Source organism: Acinonyx jubatus, chromosome B3 (assembly GCF_027475565.1).
Source record: "Acinonyx jubatus isolate Ajub_Pintada_27869175 chromosome B3, VMU_Ajub_asm_v1.0, whole genome shotgun sequence".
NCBI classification, from domain to species: domain Eukaryota; kingdom Metazoa; phylum Chordata; class Mammalia; order Carnivora; family Felidae; genus Acinonyx; species Acinonyx jubatus.
Window position 1 is genome coordinate 52,543,812 of NC_069386.1, and position 21,638 is coordinate 52,565,449.

General features: G+C 40.2%; 1 protein-coding gene across 2 annotated transcripts in view; it reads left to right on the top strand.

Annotated features, from left to right (window-relative positions):
• The first annotated feature begins 2,618 nt into the window (after positions 1–2,618).
• The window catches only part of USP50 (ubiquitin specific peptidase 50), a 41,278-nt gene continuing 22,258 nt past the window's right edge, over positions 2,619–21,638 (top strand). The window contains exons 1-6 of one of the 2 annotated variants that reach the window (XM_015063468.3): positions 2,619–2,862; positions 4,619–4,813; positions 5,061–5,256; positions 6,877–7,083; positions 8,339–8,481; positions 15,249–15,381. In XM_015063468.3, the coding sequence (XP_014918954.1) occupies positions 2,810–2,862; positions 4,619–4,813; positions 5,061–5,256; positions 6,877–7,083; positions 8,339–8,481; positions 15,249–15,381 (927 nt within the window). In that variant the 5' untranslated portion in view covers positions 2,619–2,809. The remainder of the gene's footprint in view (positions 2,863–4,618; positions 4,814–5,060; positions 5,257–6,876; positions 7,084–8,338; positions 8,482–15,248; positions 15,382–21,638) is intronic. The other variant, XM_027067237.2, reaches the window with a different exon arrangement.

The window sequence follows — 21,638 nt, forward strand, 5'->3', positions numbered from 1 at the left end:
GAGACATGACAACAAAATGCAACATGTGATTCCAGCTAAGCCATGTCTGGACTCCAACTTCCAGAAACTAAGATAATAAAATGTGTGTTGTTTTAAACCACTAAGTTTGTGATAACTTGTTACACAGCACAGAACACTAACATAAAACTCCTTTTATTCATGAGCATAGATACAAAAGTCTTGAACAAAAGATTAACAAATAGAATCCAGCAATTTGTGAAAATACTACATCACTAACAAGGTAAGTTTATCTGAGGAACAGAAGATTGGTTTAATATGTGATCATCATAGCAGACTACAAGAAGAAAACTCTCATGATTGCCTCAAAAGATACAGAAGAACCTCATCACTCTCAATGTCTGTCATGATGACAATTCTCCAAAAAACCTATGCCTTTAGCAAACATTATACATAATGGTGAATTATTCAGAGCTTTCCTTCTTAGTTCAGGAGTGAGCTAAGGATGCCTACTATCCCCACTTCTATTCAGCATTTTACTGGAGGTGCTAATTAGCTCACAAGGTAGGAAATAAAAAGTATTAGGATTGGGAAGGAAAACGTAAGACTTAGTTTTGGCAGATGACTTGAATGTTTACAGAAAATCCAAAGAACCTATATGAAAATTATAGACTGAGTTTAGGAAGGTCCTTGGATATAATATCAACATATGAATATGTGTTGTGTTTTTACCTATAAGCATCAATCATAAAATGAAATTTTAACAAGACTCCACTGATGGGGAGAAACTGAAGTATTTGGGAGAAGTACACTGACCAAAGGAGCAGAGTGACAGGATTCAAGTCCTGTGGAATCACCACTCAGGTGACTTCATGAACCCCTTTTAAATAGACCACAAATATAAAATAGCCATAAAACGCAACATCTCTCATTGCCAAGATCTCTTATACATACAGACATTGAAGAACAATCATTCTTTTTTTTTTAATGTTTATTTACTTGAGACACAGAGAGCACAAGTGGGGGTGGGGCAGAGAGAGAGAGAAAGAGAGGGAGAGAGAGAGGGAGAGAGAATCAATCCCAAGGAGGCTTCATGCTGTCAGCACAGAGCCCAACGCGGGGCTCAATCCCATGAACCATGAGCTCATGACCTGGGCTGAAAGCAAGAGTCTGACACTTAACCGACTGAACCACGCAGGAGCCCCTCCATTTTATTTTTAATCTGTTATGGTTCTTAGCCTTCTTTATCTTTCCTGAAATTTACATTTTTGAAAAGTTGTTATTTTATTACTTCATTCATTTTACTTAATGCAGAATTGAGAAAAGACAAACTGGATTGGCCCTAAGGCTCTTTCTTCACCATTCTTCACAGATTCTGCGTTAGCTCAGAAAAAGAACAAACTGGTACCAAATTTGGAGCTCCAGAGGGTCCTCTTTCTAGCAAGACCACTTCCCTACCCAGGTTGCATGGTTCCACCTACTCTCTGACCTCTTTTCATCCAGATAGAGCATAGTTGGGGGTGGGTCCCTCTTTACTGAAGGCTTTCTTTTTGTTTTTTTTTAATTTTTTTTAACGTTTATTTATTTTTGAGACAGAGAGAGACAGAGCATGAACGGGGGAGGGTCAGAGAGAGAGAGGGAGACCTAGAATCCGAAACAGGCTGCAGGTTCTGAGCGGTCAGCACAGAGCCCGACGCAGGGCTTGAACTCACAAACTGCAAGATCATGACCTGAGCCAAAGTTGGACGCTTAACCGACTGAGCCACCCAGGCGCCTCTACTGAAGGGTTTCTTAAGAATGGCTCTCTATGAAGACAATGGGTTGAGAGCTTGGAAGATTGTGAGCTTTGCTGCCCCTCAGTTTATAAATCCTTCTATGATGAACACTTTATATTTGCCCTGGGTGGCCTTAGTGGGGTGTATATGTATGTCTGCACCCTCTTTGGACTGTAGTTGGTGACCACAAAAAGAAAGACTCCAGTCTATCCCAATGCTATCCATTTTTAGAAGCATCAAAGTCCAACTGCCTCCCTTCCCAGGGTGAGAAATATTCCCTTGGGATCTAGGAGTGATGTGATCCCTGGGAATGGGGATGGGCACCAAAAGGAGGCAGAGTTGCCATAATGGACTCTATGGAGGTAAATCTTCTGTGTATGTGTATAAGATAGATCATATATATATATCTTATATATATGATCTATCTTAGATCATATATATATCTTATATATATCTATCTTAGATCTATATATGATCTATCATATATATATATGATCTATCTTATATATATATAAGATATATATTACATACACACACACGAGATAATATATAAGATATATAAGATATATATTACACACACACACATCTTCTGTGTATGTGTATAAGATAGATCATACATATATATAATATATGTTGATCTATCTTATACATATATATGATGTATCTTATATATATTACACACACACACACGCACAAGAGATAATATATAAGATATACATTACACACACACACACAAAAGAGAAACTGAGTGATGGGGGAATAGAGCTTATATGTTCAGTTCATTCTCTGAAATCTAATGTTTTTAAAGTTTTTAAGCAGCTGAGTAACAGTATCTCATGGTAACATGCTAGAATCCTGAGGGTGAATGGAAATGATTATGATGTATGGAAAATCTAAGTTGGAATGTACCTGAAGTACAGATAAAAATCAGTTTGCATCTACTGAAAAGGGAGGGAAACATACAAATTGTTTATTACAAACAAAAAGAGCTAAAGTAACAGGCTCAGAGAAATGAAGTTAAAAGGATTAGATGTAGTCCCTGAATAGAAGTGAAAGTCCAATGTAGATGCACTAAAATGGCTTCAGAGCGGCCCTGCCCTGCAGATGACTTCAGTATCTACTATGTCCTGTGAGCCACTATCTATGATAGCTTTCTCGATAAGTTCATTTGGGGGGCGGGGCATGTCAAAGGAGTCGGGGATACATGCCACCTTTGGAAGGGTTCCCCCAGGTTTGACCCAGTGGAGGGCCCACAAAAGGAAGGGAAGATGTTGCTTAATATCTAGGCAATAGATATTCCTAAAGAGGGGCCGTCCAGGGCCTCCGATGACCCCAGTCAATAAACATGAAATGAACATCATGTAATAGTGAACACTTTTCTAACTGGCAGAATTGTAAATGGAGGTACTGAGGTGAGGTAACTGTCTCATGGAGACCCAATTTTAGATACTGTACACGGGAAGAAAAATCATAAAGGACAAAGATGCTGGGCTGCCGTGAGCAATAGTCAAATTACAAAAGGAAGCTTGTGTGGAGAGAGGAGGACTCCCTGGGAACCTGTTCTCTCCTCTGTGCTGGGCTGTCTGTGCACATGAATTCTCGAATTCTATACACTTACTGTTAGGAACAGCCTACATCAGTCACTTGTTCAAAAATATTTTTAGGTTGCCATTTATTAACTATGCAATCTGTGCCATGTGCCTCACATCATTTAATCTAATCCTCCCAACAACCCTACATGGTAGCATTGATCCTATTTTATAGATGAGACACAGATATAAGTGTCCCACATTGTGTAACTAGAAACTGGCAGAGTCAGGACTTAAACTAAGATCTGTTCTTTACAAAGCCTATGCTCTTTCTCTCTCTGTGTATATGTGTGTTTAGATGAATACATACACACACATACATATTATACACACATATATGTGCTCTTAATGTTGATATCTTTAGTATGTGTATATGCTCTCAATATGTACATATGCCATATATATGTATGTGTACACATACACTCTCTTAATATATGATATATAAATCCAAATAACTCAGGTAGGTAGGTACGTAGATAGGTATTCCTTCTCTCCACATACCACTGCACATACTTATATCATAGGCAAATGACTAAACCACTTAAATGTGATAGTTCCTCTGTAAAACAGGATTTAAAAACAGGGCACACCTGGGGGCGCCTGGGTGGCTCGGTTGAGCATCTGACCTCGGCTCAGGTCATGATCTCCTGGCTGGTGAGTTTGAGCCCCGCATCGGGCTCTGTGCTGACAGCTCAGAGCCTGGAGCCTGCTTCAGATTCTGTGTCTCCCTCTTGCTCTGCCCCTCCCCTGCTCGTGCCCTGTCTCTCTCTCAAAAATAAATAAACATTAAAAAAATTTTTTTTTAAATAAGTATACCTACCCCATAAAAAGGATTAAATGGGAAAATGCATATTAACAACTGGCGAGGCTCAATACATGATAGCTATTGTTTTTATTAACTACTATCTATTGCCATTATTGTTACTACAAATCATTAAATTATTTGGCCCAGAGAGGAAAAAAAGAAATACTTTGGTATTCAGAGTGAAAGTGCAGTTTTAGCCAAGCAATTCTAGGTCTCTGAAAGGCCGTTATTTCTGTCCTCTTGATCTGGTTTCAGGAAGAATCTTCTACCTCCCTTTATTTGGCTGCAGGCACTGTTCAGAGTTCCAGAATAAGTAATGCAATTTTAGACCTTGAGTTTGAGTACTTCTTTTCTGGGTAGGGAATGTATTTGACAGAAGTCTCATTGAGGACTCTTCTTTGTATCATGAGCTTGAGAGTGATTTGTTGTCACTTTCACATATTTTATACCCTCAAAATGCTCTCATTTCTCTCTGCATGGCCCCAACACAGCGCAGAGTGCACAGATCACTATGACAGCTCTCCAGTCAAGGAGGTGGAGGAGAACCAGCCCCATTCCCAGGGAGTGACAGGCCTGCGGAACTTGGGCAACACGTGTTACATGAACGCCATTCTCCAGTGTCTCTGCAGCATTTCACCGCTGGTGGAATACTTTCTCTCAGGAAAGTACATTACTGCTCTTCAAAAGTAAGCCATTTGCGTTCTCTGCCGCGCAGCCCCCGCCCCCTGCTTCCCCAAGGGGAGGTTGAGGGAGGGAGCCCTCTGAAGTCCCTAATGAGGGCTAAACAAGTCAGTAGAGGCCGCAGAGCCCCAGAGACCGGAAGTTCAACCAAGAACAGAGCTTTGTTTTCAGTCTGATGCCATGTATGCTTGAGTTTTTAGGTGCTTTCCTTTCATTAAATCAGCCAGAAATATTCTCCTTCCTTCTTCCAAGGGATTGCAGTGAGGTTGCCACTGCGTTTGCCTACGTGATGACAGATATGTGGCTTGGAGACTCAGAATGCGTCTCGCCAGAAATATTTCGGTCAGCTTTTGGCAACCTCTACCCAGCATTCATGAAAAAAACGCAACAAGATGCCCAGGAATTCTTGATTTATGTACTGAATGAGCTTCATGAATCTCTGAAAAAGGTAAGTGACATCAATGGACTTGAAATAAGGTAGACCTCAGCTCTATGGGCTACTTTCATTTTTCATTCTTTCATTTCTTCTGTCAATATTGCCCACTCTGTGTTGAGCACAGGTGCTGGGGGATGTGTAGGGGGACGTTCAAGTTAGTGTTTGAATTGGTCTGTATTTACCAAACTTAGTGAATCATCAGAATCACCTGGGAAGAGTTTTACACCACAGATTCTAAGACCCTCACTCCAGCGTTATTGAATTAAAACTTCTCAGGCTGTCCTTTAGTAAAGCTCACTTGGTGTTTCCAGTGATCAGCAGGTGCGGGAAACGCTAATCGGTTCCCTTTGCAAATAACATCTGCACAGACTAGTTTTCTAAAGTGAAAATTGCATTTTTATACAAATATAGTCCTCATGAGGTATAACATATAGAGCTTTACAACTTAAAGTACGTGTTCTTGGTAACTACAAACCCAAGAAAATGTTAAGCTCGGAATTAAAAGATCTAAATACTGCTGTTTCATCTTCATGCCAAGCATTCCAAACCAGAGTTATTTACTGGATCAGGACATACATTTAATAAAACATGAGATCGCCAGTAACGAAGCGTTTTGCCCTTATCTGTGAGACCCACTGCCTTCAGCCTTGATCTGAGACGCATACTCCACAAAGATAGGTCCTTGGTTTTATGCAGTGTCCTTGTGCCGGCGTTAGCTTACTTCAAAGTTAATATCCTTAACATTAAAGAAATACTTAATATCAGAGATCACAAACTATAGCCATTAATCACTCTCATCTGCAATCCTCAGTTCCTTTTTTCATTTTTTCTAATAAGATATACCTGGCGGCACTTTTTTTTTTTTTTTTTTGACAGAGGGGAGGGTGGTGGTCAGTAAAATCACTTAGGTCCTCATCTGCAGCCAATCTGAAATGAATAGCATTCTCGTTCCCGAGCCCAAAGTTGGAATTAGGGACATTAAATTACCATCAGGTAGAAGACCTTGGCAGCAGGGCGTAATAAAAGCAGCAAGGCAAAGGAGAGCAGCGCACGCAGCTCCGAAGTAAAGCTGGCCTTGGAGTCAATGCATCTTCCAAAGGTATATTCTACTGAGGCCCTAAAACTGCTAACAAGTCAGGCTGTGCTCCCAGAAATGCTACTTCTCAGTATGACCTAGATTCAAATTGGGCTGTAAGGTTAGTTAAATCAGGCTGCCATAATCTGAAGGGGCTGGAGAAGAGGTCAATTTCTTTATTTTACCTTTATATCAGTTTGCATGACTGAAAGCTAGTTTGCAAGCTTCCTTACTCTCTTCCCAAGAAGTACTGTCCCCCAGACCGTGTCTCATATTTTTGTAGGCTGTCAGCTTCTGGGGCACGGCCATGTGTCTTACCAGGGGTAGGGAGTCATCATTGCTAGGTGTCATTTATGAGGAAAATAACTGAATTATCAGATATCACACCTAATAGATACTCTTAAGAAGAGCTTACTCTATTGTCGGAATCCAAAACTAAGTGGTTTTTGGTAGCAATGTATCATTGTGATAGAAAAAAATCAAGTCATTGTATTAAAAACTTTTTTTTTTTCAAATAACCAGTAGTTGATTCAGGGCTAATTTGTTCCTTGACTCAGTGCCATCGAAAATCATATGAAAAAGGATCTATTCCAAGGTGCTGCAGGAAGACAATTGCCAATGAGGTCTCCATCATCACCCAGCTGTTTGAAGGGCAGCTCAACTATAGCATCATGTGTTTGAAGTGTGAGAACTGCACCTACAAGAATGAAGTCTTCACCATTCTTTGCCTCCCCATTCCATCCGATTACGAGTGCTCTCTTCAGGTAGGTGTGGTTCCTCCTGGATCCCACTTCTCAGGGCTGTTGCCTACATTTTCTATTATGATGGGGGCTGCTTTGTAAGTTAAAACAAATTGGAAGCCCATGATGACAACATTTGATAGGAAAGTGACATACAGCCAAAAGTTAGCATGAATTCAGTTGTATTTCCCAATGTACTCAATAAAACAGCCTCGTTGTGAAATTGGAATGACAGGTAGGGTTTATTCATTCTGCTGAGATGGCCTGGTGCATATAGGGAATTCATACATTCTTGCAAAAATTTTGTGACCCTTCCTCACCCTCGAGGTCTGTAGATCCAGGTTGGTAACTATATATAGAAGATTCTGACTTGGTTTTGAGTTCTTGTGTTTGGACGGAAGCTGTGTGGCATATGTTGGAAAGATAGAATGGAATATAGTGCCTTAGTTTACCTTTTGAATTTTCTTCACCATAATACCAAAAATTAATCTGTAAACGGTAGGGGGAAGGATAGTGATAGAAAGCAGGGGACAGCTAGAAGGCAGGGACGAACACATTCCCTTGCAGAAAAATACACATTTATTTTTTTTCTACCTAAATTATGAAAGCACATTTATTGCTAAAAGTTTTCACATACCAAATTGGAGAACAGAATCCTACCACTTATTTAGAACTGGGCTTTGTTCTCAGATCAAACTGCTAAAGATTACTGGAAACAGATTTTGAAGACTCTAAATGAGGTGCTGGCAAGTCTGCTGAAAAGAGAATCTGCTCATCTTTCTCTTTAGGTTAATGGTTTGCAGAGCAGGGGTGCCGGTTCCATTGAGGGTGGCCCCGGTGGGCATGGGATCTAATTCGGGGTGTTCTGTGGTCTTTATTATCCAAAACAGTGGGCAGTGTAATTTTTCAGTCTCCAGATCACTTTTGTGATGAGATGAATCACATAAAACAGCTGCCTGACTTGCTTAGTGGAATTTGCACAGTCAGTATTATTCTGTTATAAACCAGAAAGGTTAAAATGCAGATCCAGAGATTAGAAGTGAGATGGGCACTTGGATCCATTTCAGTAACTAAGCAAGAAAGAAGCATCTCCTTTGTCAGGTAGATTTTGCACCTATCCAGGCAGCAGCTTGAGACAATGGTACCTCCTGGATATGTTGACTTTGAGGAAAGTGCTGAGGATTACATTTCTACAACTCTTGCAAAGTCCTTCTGAAAACAGAGAGCCTGGCTGCGGTCCATCCAGTTTGGTTACCCAGTGCTTTTTTTTCCTCAACAGGACTGTCTCCAGTGTTTTTTTCAACAAGATACACTGACCTGGCATAACCAAATCCACTGTTCCTTCTGTGAAACCAAGCAAGAAACAGCAGTGAGGGCCAGTATTTCCAAAGCACCAAAAGTAATTATCTTTCACCTAAAAAGGTATGGATTTTGACATTTTGTGAACACATTTTTTTAAAGGCTTTATGGAGACAGAATTGACAACCATGCAATATAACCATTTAAAGTGTGTGATTCAGTGCTATTCAGTATATTACATTACAAACTTTTAAAAATTTGTGATAAAATATATGTAACATAAAATCTGCCATTTTAACCTTTTTTATTGAACTCTAACCTGCAGTGTTAGATTAGTTTCAGGTGTACCATATAAGGATTCAGCAATTCTATATGTTGGTCAGTGCTCATCACGATAAGTATTTCTGATCCCCTTGACCCATTGCACCCATCCCTCCATCAACTTCCTCTCTGGTAACAGCTGGTTCTCTGTATTTGAGTCTGATGTGGGTTTTTTTGTCTCTTTTTCTTTGTTGGTTTTGTTCCTTAAATTCTACACGGAGGGAAATCATAGGGTATTTGGTTTTCTCTGACTTACTTCATTTAGCATCATCCCCTCTAGATCCATCCGTGTTGTTGCAGATGGCAAGATTTTGTTCCTTTTTATGGTTGAGTAATAATCCTTGTAGATACATACAACTTCTTAATCCATTCATCTGTTGATGGACACTTGGATTGCTTCCATATCTTAGCTATTATAAATAATGCTGCAATAAATATAGGGGTGTGTGTATCTTTTTCAAATTAATGTTTTTGTATTCTTTGGGTAAATACCCAATAGTGAAACTATTGGACCATATGGTAATTCTATTTTTAATTTTTTGAATTTTTGAATTTTAAGGTTTCTTAAATTTTTTTAAATTTAAAATTTTAAATTAAAATTTAATTTTGAGAATTAAAAATTCTATCTTTAATTTTTTTCAACAGTGTTTATGCCAGTTTGCCTTCTGACCAACACTGTACGAGGGTTCCTTCTTCTCCACATCCTTGCCAACACTGGTTTCTTATCTTTTTGATTTTAGTTATTCTGACAGGTGTGAGGTGCTATCTCCTTGTGGTTTTGATATATATCTTCTTTGGAGAGATGTAGGTCCTCTGCCCATTTTTAATTGGATTACTGGTTTTTGTTTGTTTCGTCTTTAAGTAAATTCTACCCCCAGTGTGGGGCTTGAGCTCACGACTCTGAGATCAAGAGTCGCATGTTCCACTGACTGAGCCAGCCAGGCTCAGTTTTTTCTTATTTGTTTTTTGGTGTTGAGTTATCCATTCTTTATATATTTTGGATACTAAGCCCTTATTGGACATATTACCTATACAAATATCTTCTCCGATTCAGTAGATTGGCTTTTTGTTTTGTTTTCAAAGCCAGATATTATGGTGACTCTTTCCAGTGCAGGTCCCTGTGTCCAGGGTGCCTGCTGTGGGGTCTGCTCCTCTGCCTACATGCATGTGGTGTCTCTCCCCTGTGTGGTTAGTTTCCTGGAAAGTTTGGTTCCCCACTGGGACTCTGCCCCTCTTACCCTTTTCCATGTGGCCTCCTCTCTATGATTAACTGTGGAAAGTCTATAATGCCAGGCTTCGGGTCATTTTCTGACTTAGTTGCTCCAATGGGACCAGGGAACCAAGTGAGCTTCAGATCCTCCTATTCTATTTTCCTAGCAATCTTGGCATTTTAATGTTTGTAGTGGTCGCCTTATAGTTTTGTAGTTAGAAGGCTAACGTGGGTCTTAGAAGGCTAAAATCAAACTGTCTGTAAGGCTGCATTCCTTTCTGAGAGGTTCGAAAGAAGAATCTAGTGCCTTCTCCCTCCAGCTGATCCAAGTGAGGCTCAAGCTAAACTTTTTTTTTTTTTTTTTTAAGCAAGAATTCAGCCCAGGTGACTTTCTATACTTGTTACCACATTACATCAGGAGGCACATCATCAAAGTTTGGCCCACTGTTGGTGATGTTATGTTTGATCCTTAGATACAGTAGTGACTATAATATCCCACCATTTAAAGGTATAGTTTCCCTCTGTAATTAGCATAACTCTGGACTCCTGGATATTTTTAAACTCCATGTGCTTAATATCATTACTATCATCATTCTTCTTGATGTTTAAATTTTTCAAAATTGACCAGTGGGTAAACCCAGCAGAGGAAGAGAAATAATAAAGATCAGAGCAGAAATAAACAATATAGAATCTTAAAAAACTGTAGAGCAGATCAATGAAACCAAGAGTTGGTTTTTTGAAAAAATAAACAAAATTGATAAACCTCTAGCCAGGCTTCTCAAAAAGAAAAGGGAGATGACCCAAATAGATAACATCACGAATGAAAATGGAATTATTACAACCAATCCCTCAGAGATACAAGCAATTATCAGGGAATACTATGAAAAACTATATGCCAGCAAACTGGACAACCTGGAAGAAATGGACAAATTCCTAAACACCCACACACTTCCAAAACCCAATCAGGAGGAAATAGAAAGCTTGAACAGACCCATAACCAGAGAAGAAATTGAATCAGTTATCAAAAATCTCCCAACAAATAAGAGTCCAGGACCAGATGGCTTCCCAGGGGAGTTCTACCAGACGTTGAAAGCAGAGATAATACCTATCCTTCTCAAGCTATTCCAAAAAATAGAAAGGGAAGGAAAACTTCCAGACTCATTCTGTGAAGCCAGCATTACTTTGATTGCTAAACCAGACAGAGACCCAGTAAAAACAGAGAACTACAGGCCAATATCCCTGATGAATATGGATGCAAAAATTCTCAATAAGATACTAGCAAATCTAATTCAACAGCATATAAAAAGAATTATTCACCATGATCAAGTGGGATTCATTCCTGGGCTGCAGGGCTGGTTCAACATTCGCAAATCAATCAACGTGATACATCACATTAATAAAAGAAAAGAAAAGAACCATATGATCCTGTCAATCGATGCAGAAAAAGCATTTGACAAAACTCAGCATCCTTTCTTAATAAAAACCCTCGAGAAGGTCGGGATAGAAAAAACATACTTAAACATCATAAAAGCCATTTATGAAAAGCCCACAGCTAACATCGTCCTCAATGGGGAAAAACTGAGAGCTTTCCCCCTGAGATCAGGAACATGACAGGGATGTCCACTCTCACCACTGTTGTTTAACACAGTGTTGGAAGTGCTAGCATCAGCAATGAGACAACAAAGGGAAATCAAAGGCATCAAAATTGGCAAAGATGAAGTCAAGCTTTCACTTTTTGCAGATGACATGATATTCTACATGGAAAACCCGAGAGACTCCACCAAAGTCTGCTAGAACTGATGCATGAATTCAGCCAAGTCGCAGGATACAAAATCAATGTACAGAAATCAGTTGCATTCTTATACACTAATAATGAAGCAACAGAAAGACAAATAAAGAAACTGATCCCATTCACAATTGCACCAAGAAGCATAAAATACCTAGGAATAAGTCTAACCAAAGATGTAAAAGATCTGTATGCTGAAAACTATAGAAAGCTTATGAAGGAAATTGAAGAAGCTATAAAGAAATGGAAAAACATTCCGTGCTCATGGGTTGGAAGAATAAATATTGTCAAAATGTCAATACTACCCAAAGCTATCTACACAGTCAATGCAATCCCAATCAAAATCGCACCAGCATTCTTCTCGAAGCCAGAACAAGCAATCCTAAAATTCATATGGAACCACAAAAGGCCCCGAATAGCCAAAGTAATTTTGAAGAAGACCAAAGCAGGAGGCATCACAATCCCAGACTTTAGCCTCTACTACAAAGCTGTCATCATCAAGACAGCATGGTATTGGCACAAAAACAGGCACATAGACCAATGGAATAGAATAGAAACCCCAGAACTAGACCCACAGAAGGATGGCCAACTCATCTTTGACAAAGCAGGAAAGAACGTCCAATGGAAAAAAGACAGTCTCTTTAACAAATGGTGCTGGGTGAACTGGACAGCAACATGCAGAAGGATGAAACTAGACCACTTTCTCACACCATTCACAAAAATAAACTCAAAGTGGATAAAGGACCTGAATGTGAGACAGGAAACCATCAAAACCCTAGAGGAGAAAACAGGAAAAGACCTCTCTGACCTCAGCCGTAGCAATTTCTTACTTGACACACCCCAAAGGCAAGGGAATTAAAAGCAAAAAGGAACTCTTGGGACCTCATGAAGATAAAAAGCTTCTGCACAGCAAAGGAAACAATCAACAGAACTAAAAGGCAACCAACAGAATGGGAAAAGATATTTGCAAATGACCTATCGGACAAAGGGCTAGTATCCAAAATCTATACAGAGCTCACCAAACACCCGAAAAACAAGTAATCCAGTGAAGAAATTGGCAGAAAACATGAAGAGACACTTCTCTAAAGAAGACATCTGGATGGCCAAGAGGCACATGAAAAGATGCTCAATGTCGCTCCTCATCAGAGAAATACAAATCAGAACCACCCTCAGATATCACCTCATGCCAGTCAGAGGGGCCAAAATGAACAAATCAGGAGACTATAGATGCTGGAGAGGATGTGGAGAAGTAGGAACCCTCTTGCACTGTTGGTGGGAATGCAAACTGGGGCAGCCACTCTGGAAAACAGTGTGGAGGTTCCTCAAAAAATTAAAAATAGTCCTACCCTATGACCCAGCAGTAGCACTGCTAGGAATTTACCCAAGGGATACAGGAGTACTGATGCATAGGGGCACTTGTACCCCAATGTTTATAGCAGCACTCTCAACAATAGCCAAATTATGGAAAGAGCCTAAATGTCCATCAACTGATGAATGGATAAAGAAATTGTGGTTTATATACACAATGGAGTACTACGTGGCAATGAGGAAGAATGAAATATGGCCCTTTGTAGCAACATGGACGGAACTGGAGAGTGTGATGCTAAGTGAAATAAGCCATACAGAGAAAGAAAGATACCACATGTTTTCACTCTTATGTGGATCCTGAGAAACTTAACAGGAACCCATGGGGGAGGGGAAGGAAAAAAAAAAGAGAGAGGTTAGAGTGGGAGAGAGCCAAAGCATAACAGACTCTTAAAAAAAGGAGAACAAACTGAGGGCTGATGGGGGGTGGGAGGGAAGGGAGGGTGGATGATGGGTATTGAAGAGGGCATCTTTTGGGATGAGCACGGGGTGTTTAATGGAAACCAATTTGACAATAAATTTCATATATTTAAAAAACACACACACACAAAATTGACGAGTGGGAGACCCTTGAAGCCTGTTGCTCTGAGCCCATTAGTTTAGGTTTATTAAAGTATAATTGCAAGTATAAAATGTATCCATTTTAGGGATACAGTTCTATGAATTTTGACAAATACATGCAGTCATGTAAACCATCACAGCCAACATACAGAGTACATCTGTCACCCCAAAACATTTTCTTATAAGCCACCCTTTCTCCTACCCTCAGCCTCTGGAATCGTCTGATCAGATTTCTGTCTTTATAGTTGCCTTTTCCAGAATGTCCTATGTTATACCATGTGTGGTTTTGTTTTTTGTTTTTGGTTTTGGTTTTGTTTTTTTTTTTTTTTTGTTTCGTTTTTGAGTTCCGCTTCTTTCACTTAACATAATGTTTCTGAGATGAATTCGTGTCGTGGCATCAGTTAGTGGATCTTTCCTTTGTCTTGCTGTGTAGTATTCCCTTTCGTGAATGTATCACAATTGTTTATTCATTCATCAGTTGATGAATGTTTGGGCTGATAGCAATTTGTGGCAGATATGAATATAGCTGCTATAAACATTAGCATATAGGTTTTTATATGGGTATAAATCTTCCTTTCTTTTGCTATGGTACATAAGCATGGTCATGCAATAATTTTCCTGCCCCAGGCCTAAATCAGCCATTTTTCTAAAATATACATAATTTTTGAAAAAACTCCAGTGATGCTGATAGGAGTTCAAATTTGGGAACTGCTGATCTATATAACAATTCGAGAATGTGACAAGATTCGCAGAAAATTTTATCTTACTAAAGATACATTAAAACCTCAGAGGGGTGCCTGGGTGGCTCAGTTTGTTAATTGTCCGACATCAGCTCAGGTCACGATCTCACAGTTCGTGTGTTTGGGCCCCATGTCAGGCTCTGTGCTGACAGCTCAGTGACTGGAGCCTGCTTCTGATTCTCTCTCTCTCTCTCTCTCTCTCTCTCTCTCTCTCTCTCTCTCTGCCCCCCCCTGCTCACGTGCTCTCTCTAAAATAAATACACATTAAAAACAAAAAACAAAAAACCCTTCAGAGCTGGAGAGGTGCCTGAGTGGCTCAGTTGTTTAAGTGTCTCACTTTGGCTCAAGTCATGATCTCATGGTTCATGGGTTTGAGCCCCATGTTGGGCTCTGTGCTGACAACTTGATTAGCGTGGAGCTTGCTTCAGATTCTATGTTTTCCTCTGTGTCTGTCACCGCTACCCCCCCCACCCAGTGCCCCACGCTCATGCTCCCCCCCCCCTCAAAAATAAACATTAAAAAAACAAACCTCAGAGCTGGTAAAAGGGCATTGCCAAGACAACATGTGCTAAAATCAAGATAAGGAAAAGCTGAGTCAGTCAAGGTCATTTCTACTCCCTGATGTCAAGCCTGGCTTTTTCCCTGTTGCCTTCTCACTGGATTGATTCTGTAATGTCTTACCCTCTGACTCATACCCCTGGCCCAACCAGTGTCAGTTCTGGTGACACTAAGGAATGTGGAGATTATAAGTATACATAGATAAGGAAAATTATGTACAGGTCTGTGCCAAATTACCTTTGTAAGAAATTACTTTTAACTGTACTTGGAATTTACCAAGGTATGTAGACTTCACTAATGAGTCATTGACAAACTTACTTTGTATTTTGCACATTTATTCTCTCTCCAGATTTGACATTCTGGGTACAATGAAAAGAAAACTGAGGACAGATATTCATTATCCACTCACAAACTTGGACCTTAGTCCTTATATATGTCCAGTTTTTCGGAAACACCCTAAATATAACCTCTGTGCGGTTGTGGTGAGTAAAATATTGAAACTATTTAAAAATAACACACATTTAAAGAAAATTATAGAATTATCTACTCGAATGCCTATTCTTTTTTATTTTATTTTTTTTAACATTTACTGTTGAGACAGAGAGAGAGAGAGGAGCACAAGAGTGAGCCGGGGAGAGGCAGAGAGAAAGAGGGAGTCACAGAATCTGAGCACATCTGAGCTTTCACCACAGAGCCCAATGTGGGGCTCAAACTCACAAACTGTGAGATCATGACCTGAGCTAAAGTTGGACACTTAACCCAGGCATCCCTTGAATGCTTACTCTTATCTTTCCCTCACTTCTCCTATATTCTTCTTTTTAAAGCAAAATACAGAGCCTGGAACTTTTTGCTTTGACTTAGAACAGTAGAATAATGACAGAATAAAATGTCCTGTCCATTGCCTGCTGGCTTTCCCCCCACTCATTGGCTAGTTCAGATCTGGGGATACTTGCAGGTTGGGCTGTGGGGCAGCAGAAGTTAGTTTCAGCAGCTTTGTGTTGAATATTCATGAGACACTCTATAGCCAGTCTATAGTTATCCAGTCCTCAGGAAACTCTAGGGGTTCCCTTTGGCTCTAAGTCAACTGTCACTTGAGGATTCCCTGAAGGAAGGAAAGTGTGGAGTATAATTCAGACCAAATCATCCAGAGCTTCCTACAATGTCTACCATCCCCAGGCACCAAGCCATTCTCTGGGTTTCTCTTCTGGATCACACACCCTGATTTCCCCTTGAACCTGGGTGGGGGGCAGCTGGGCCCAGAGTGCATCAAAGAGCTCCCAGCAGAGCCCACTATGCTTCACCAGGGTCCTCTGATACACAGACAACTAATTCTCCTATTGAGCTTGTTGAATTAATACATTATAAAATGTCCATCCCACTTTTTAACCTGTTTAACCTCTCAGAACCATACCTCCAACCTTTAAAAAATGATCCTTGTTTCTTTTTTAAAAATATTTTTAAATGTTTATTGATTTTTTGAGAGAGAGAGAACGAGTACAAGTAGGGGAGAGTCAGAGAGAGGGAGACACAGAATCAATCCAAAGCAGGCTCCAAGCTCCAAGCTGTCAGCACAGAGACCAATGCTGGGCTCGAACCCATGAACTGCGAGACCATGACCTGAGCCAAAGTCAGATGCTTAGCTAACTGAGACACCCACGTGCCCCCATTTTTTCTTAGTTTAAGCCTTGACAGTCTCCTTCTTTCTTATCTATCCTGCTCTCACATGTGGTTTTCTTTCTTTTACTTCCCTACTGGAAATCTAAAGTGCCATCCTCTATCAGATCAAATATAGCTTCTACTGTGAATTCCAGAATGATATAGGAACTGCCTCCCCTATATTTTACTGTTTAAATTTCTCATTATAAGCATTTGTTCTTTATGAAAATTCAAAGTCAGCTGAATTTGTAAAAGAGTATATAATTATCAACATTATGAGAAGATACAAATTTGTATGAAAAGATTTGCCCCAAACCTCCTATAAATTGGTAGGCCTTCTAGTGTTTAAATTACTATTAGTTAAGGGGTTCCTGGGTGGCTCAGTCAGTTGAGCGTCTGACTTTAGCTCGGGTCATGATCTCATGGTTGGGGAGTTCGAAGCCTGTGTCAGGCTCACTGCTGTCAGTGCAGAGCCTGGAGCCTGCTTCAGATCCTCTGTCTCCTTCTCTCTCTGCCCCTATCCGCACCCCCCCTCCCAAATAAACATTTAAAGAAAAATACAAATTGTTAACTGAGCGGCCAAAAGTTGCTTTTGAAAGACAAATATATTTAGAATTTACTGGAAATTGATGACTGATCAGAAGTAAGAACTAAGCATCTTTGTAACTATGATGTATGGCCACAGGGAAAGGCCATTTAGAGCTCTGTTCCTAAAGCTGTTGTTCTCGGAAGCCCTGCAGCATTAGCGTGACTTTCAGATATAAAGAATCTCAGGCTCACCCCAGACTTAGTGACTCAGAACATGCATTTTAGCAAGATCCCTATGTGATTCAAATGCCTATGGAAGTTTGAGAAGTACTTCTCTAGACCAGAAATGGATACCTCTACATCATCCTTAATTGAGATTTTTCCAGCCTTTGCACAAGCCCTTGAAGAGCTTACTGCTTTGCAAGGCAGGCTCTTTATTTGTCAGATTTGTTTTGACTTACTTTACAAATGTATAGTGCCTGTTATGTACCTGGCACTGTTCTCAACACTTTGCAAATATCCTTTAGTCCTTCTATAGCCCTGTGAGGTAAGGACTATTATTATCCCCCTTTTACAGGATGGGAAACAGAACAGTAGGGTTAAATAAACTGCCCCAATCATACAGCCTAAGAGGACAGAGCCAAGATCTGAAGCGAGGCGGGCTGGCTCCAGACAGTTCTGATCTTGCCAATAGTTCATAAAAGTCTGCCTTCCTCCTCATAATTTCTTCCATTTGTCCCAAGTCTTTTTCTTTCTTATACATGATGTCCCTCCCAATATTTGAAAGTAGCAAACATGCTAACAGTGTGTACTTCCTTCAACCCTCTTGAAGTTTTTAGAAAGACTATTTTTGAGATTTTGAAATATTTCAGGCACAAAAGAGACAATATAATAAGCATTCACATTATCCTCCACCAATGCTAAGAATAAAATACTGTAGGGGCACCTGGATAGCTCAGGCACCTGAGTGTCCAACTTCGGCTCAGGTCATAATCTGGCACGTCGTTGAGTTCCAGCCCCACGTCAGGCTTTGCACTGACAGCTCGGAGCCTGGAGCCTGCTTCTGATTCTGTGTCTTCTCCCTTTCTGTGTGTTCCTCCCCCAGTCGCGTTTTCTGTCAAAAATAAAGATTTAAAAAAATTTTAAAAACAAACAAGATAATACAGCAGGTACGCTTTTTGTGTCTGGCTCTTTCCACTAAAAATTCTGCAGAATTCATTCATATTTTGTGCACTGTAGTTGTTGGTTCTCATTGCTGTATAGTATTCTATTGTGTAAAAATGCCACGAATTACCCAAAGATCACAAAGACATTTACCTAGAGTCTTCTAAAAGCTTTTTTTTTTTAACCTTAACACGATATTTAAAGTTCTGTTTAAAACTGGCCATTTTCCAACAGGCACATGAAAAGATGCTCAACGTCACTCCTCATCAGGGAAATACAAATCAAAACCACACTCAGGTATCACCTCACACTAGTCAGAGGGGCCAAAATGAACAAATCAGGAGACTATAGATGCTGGCAAGGATGTGGAGAAATGGGAATCCTCTTGCACTGTTGGTGGGAATGCAAACTGGTGAGGCCACTCTGGAAAACAGTGTGGAGGTTCCTCAAAAAATTAAAAACAGATCTACCCTACTACCCAGCAATAGCACTGCTAGGAATTTACCCAAGGGATACAGGAGTGCTGATGCATAGGGGCACTTGTACCCCAATGTTTATAGCAGCACTTTTAACAATAGCCAAATTATGGAAAGGACCTAAATGTCCATCAACTGATGAATGGGTAAATAAGTTGTGGTTTATATACACAATGGAATACTACTTGGCAATGAGAAAGAATGAAATATGGCCTTTTGTAGCAACGTGGATGGAACTGGAGAGTGTTATGCTAAGTGAAATAAGTCATACAGAGAAGGACAGATACCATATGTTTTCACTCTTATGTGGATCCTGAGAAACTTAACAGAAGACCATGGGAGGGGAAGGAAAAAAAAGAGAGGGAGAGAGACAAACCATAAGAGACTCTTAAAAACAGAACAAACTGAGGGTTGATGGGGGGTGGGAGGGAGGGGAAAGTGGGTGATGGGTATTGAGAGGGCACCACTGGGTGTTGTATGGAAACCAATTTGACAATAAATTTCATATTTAAAAAAATTAAAAAAAAACAAAGTATGCTTAGCGATAGAAAAAAATTTAAAAAAAATAAAACTGGCCATTTACCACTACTGGTGGGAATGCAAACTTGGTGCTGCCCCTGTGAAAACTGTGTGAAGTTTCCTCAAAAAATGAGGGACACCGGGTGGCTCAGTCGGTTAAGTGCCCAACTCGTTTTATTTTGTTTTTGATGTCTGCTCTTATTTGTTACTCTTAGAAAAATCTCCTTTTTGACTGGACTCAGACTCAGAGGTAGAAGCTCTCAGAGAGGACAGCCTCTGTCTCTTGGCAATCTGTTCCTGGCGTTTTACTTTGGCCTCCTTCATTCTCTTGGCCAAAAGTTTAGCATTTTCTGCAGCCTCTTCCTTATTTTTCTTAGTATTGTGTTTCTTCAAAGCAGTACGCCGATGTTTGTGTTGGAGGACACGTGGGATAACAAGACGTTGAATCTTGGGTGCTTTGGTTCTTGGTTTCTTATCTTTGTTTAGGGCCTTCCTTATAGCATACTGGCGGACGTCGTCATCTTTAAAGAGATTGAAAAGTTTGCAGATTCTGCGAGCTCTTTTGGGCCCCAGGTGATGAGGCACAGTAGTACCAGTGAGTCCAGGAATATCCTTCTCCCCCTTTTCCACAATGATCAAGTTGAGAACACTGATATTGGCAGCCACAGTGCAACCCCGAACAGATTCGCGCTTCTTCCCCCCAGTCCTCCTTGGTCGGTAGCAAGAATGCCCCTTACTCAGCAGCAGGCAGACACAGCCATGGGTCAAGACACCCTGCTTCATGGAGAAGGTCTCTTTGTCATTTCCACCACTGATTTGGACCACATACCCTTCCATTCTTCACCCAGAGAATCAGCAGCACCTTCTGTGGCCATTAACTTTTCATAAAAGGTATGGAGTTTGTCTTCATCATTCTCGCTCTCCCTTCCTTTGCCCCTCCCCTGGTCATGTGCACTTTCACTCTTCCTCAAAAAATAAAAATTTTTTAAAAATTAAAAAAAAAATAGAACTACCCTATGACCCAGCAATTGCGCTACTACGTATTTACTCAAAGAATGTAAAAATACTAACATAAAAATGCTAATTGAAAGGGATACATAAACCCTTGATGTTGATAGCAGCATTATTTACAATAGTAAAATTATAGAAAGAGTCCAAATGTCCACTGATGAGTGAATGGAGAAAGAAAATATTATACACACACACACACACACACACACACACACACACACAATGGAATATTACTCAGCCATCAAAAAGAATTAAATCTTGCCATTTGCAATGACGTGGATGAAACTAGAGTATGTTGGGGCACCTGGATAGCTCAGTTGGTTAAGTGTCCACCTTCAGCTCAGGTCATGATCTCATGGTTCATGGGTTCAAGCCCAGCGTCGGGGTCTGTGCTGACAGCTCAGAGGTTGGAACCTGCTTGTGATTCTGTGTCTCCTTCTCTCTCTGCCCCTCCCCTACTTATGCTCTGTCTCTCTCAAAAATAAGAAAAAGAAACTAGAGTATATTATGTGAAATAAGTCAGAGAAAGACAAATACCATATGATTTCACTCAAATGTGGAATTTAAGAAGCAAAGCAAATGATTATAGGAAGAAAAAAGCAAACCAAGAAACAGACTCTTTTAAAAAAAAATGTTTATTTTTGAGAGCATGAGCAGGGGAGGGGCAAAAAGAGGGGGAGAGAAAGAGAATCCCAAGCAGGCTGCAGACTGGGGGGATGTGGAGCTCTAACCCACGAACCATGAGATTATGACCTGATCCAAAATCAAGATTCATACCGATAACCTACTGAGCCACTTAGGAGCCCTGAAACAGACTCTTAACTATAAAGAACAAATTGATTATTAACAAGGGGAGGTGGGTGGGGAGATGGTTGAAATAGGTGATGGGGATTAATTACTGCCCTTGCTGTGATGAGCACCAGGTGTTGTGAATCACTAAATTGTACACCTGAAACTAATACTACACTGTAGATTAACTAACTTGAATTTATTTATTTGTTTGTATTTATTTTTGAAAGAGACAGAGCATGAGTGGGGGAGGGGCAGAGAGAGAAAGAAAGACACAGAATCTGAAGCAGGCTCCAGGCTCTGAGCTGTCAGCACAGAGCCCGACGTGGGGCTTGAACTCGTGAACCATGAGATCATGACCCGACCTGAAGTCAGATGCTCAACAAACTGAGCCACCCAGGCGCCCCAACTAACTGGAATTAAAAAATAAAATTGTCCCTTTTCTATATCTTCAAATGTATGGGGATGAATGAATACACACACACACACACACACACACACACACACAGTGTTTTTTTATCCACTAGTGTTTTTATCCACAGTGTTTTTTTATCCACTAGTAAAAAAATTCCATACATGATTTTTAAAATTTTTTT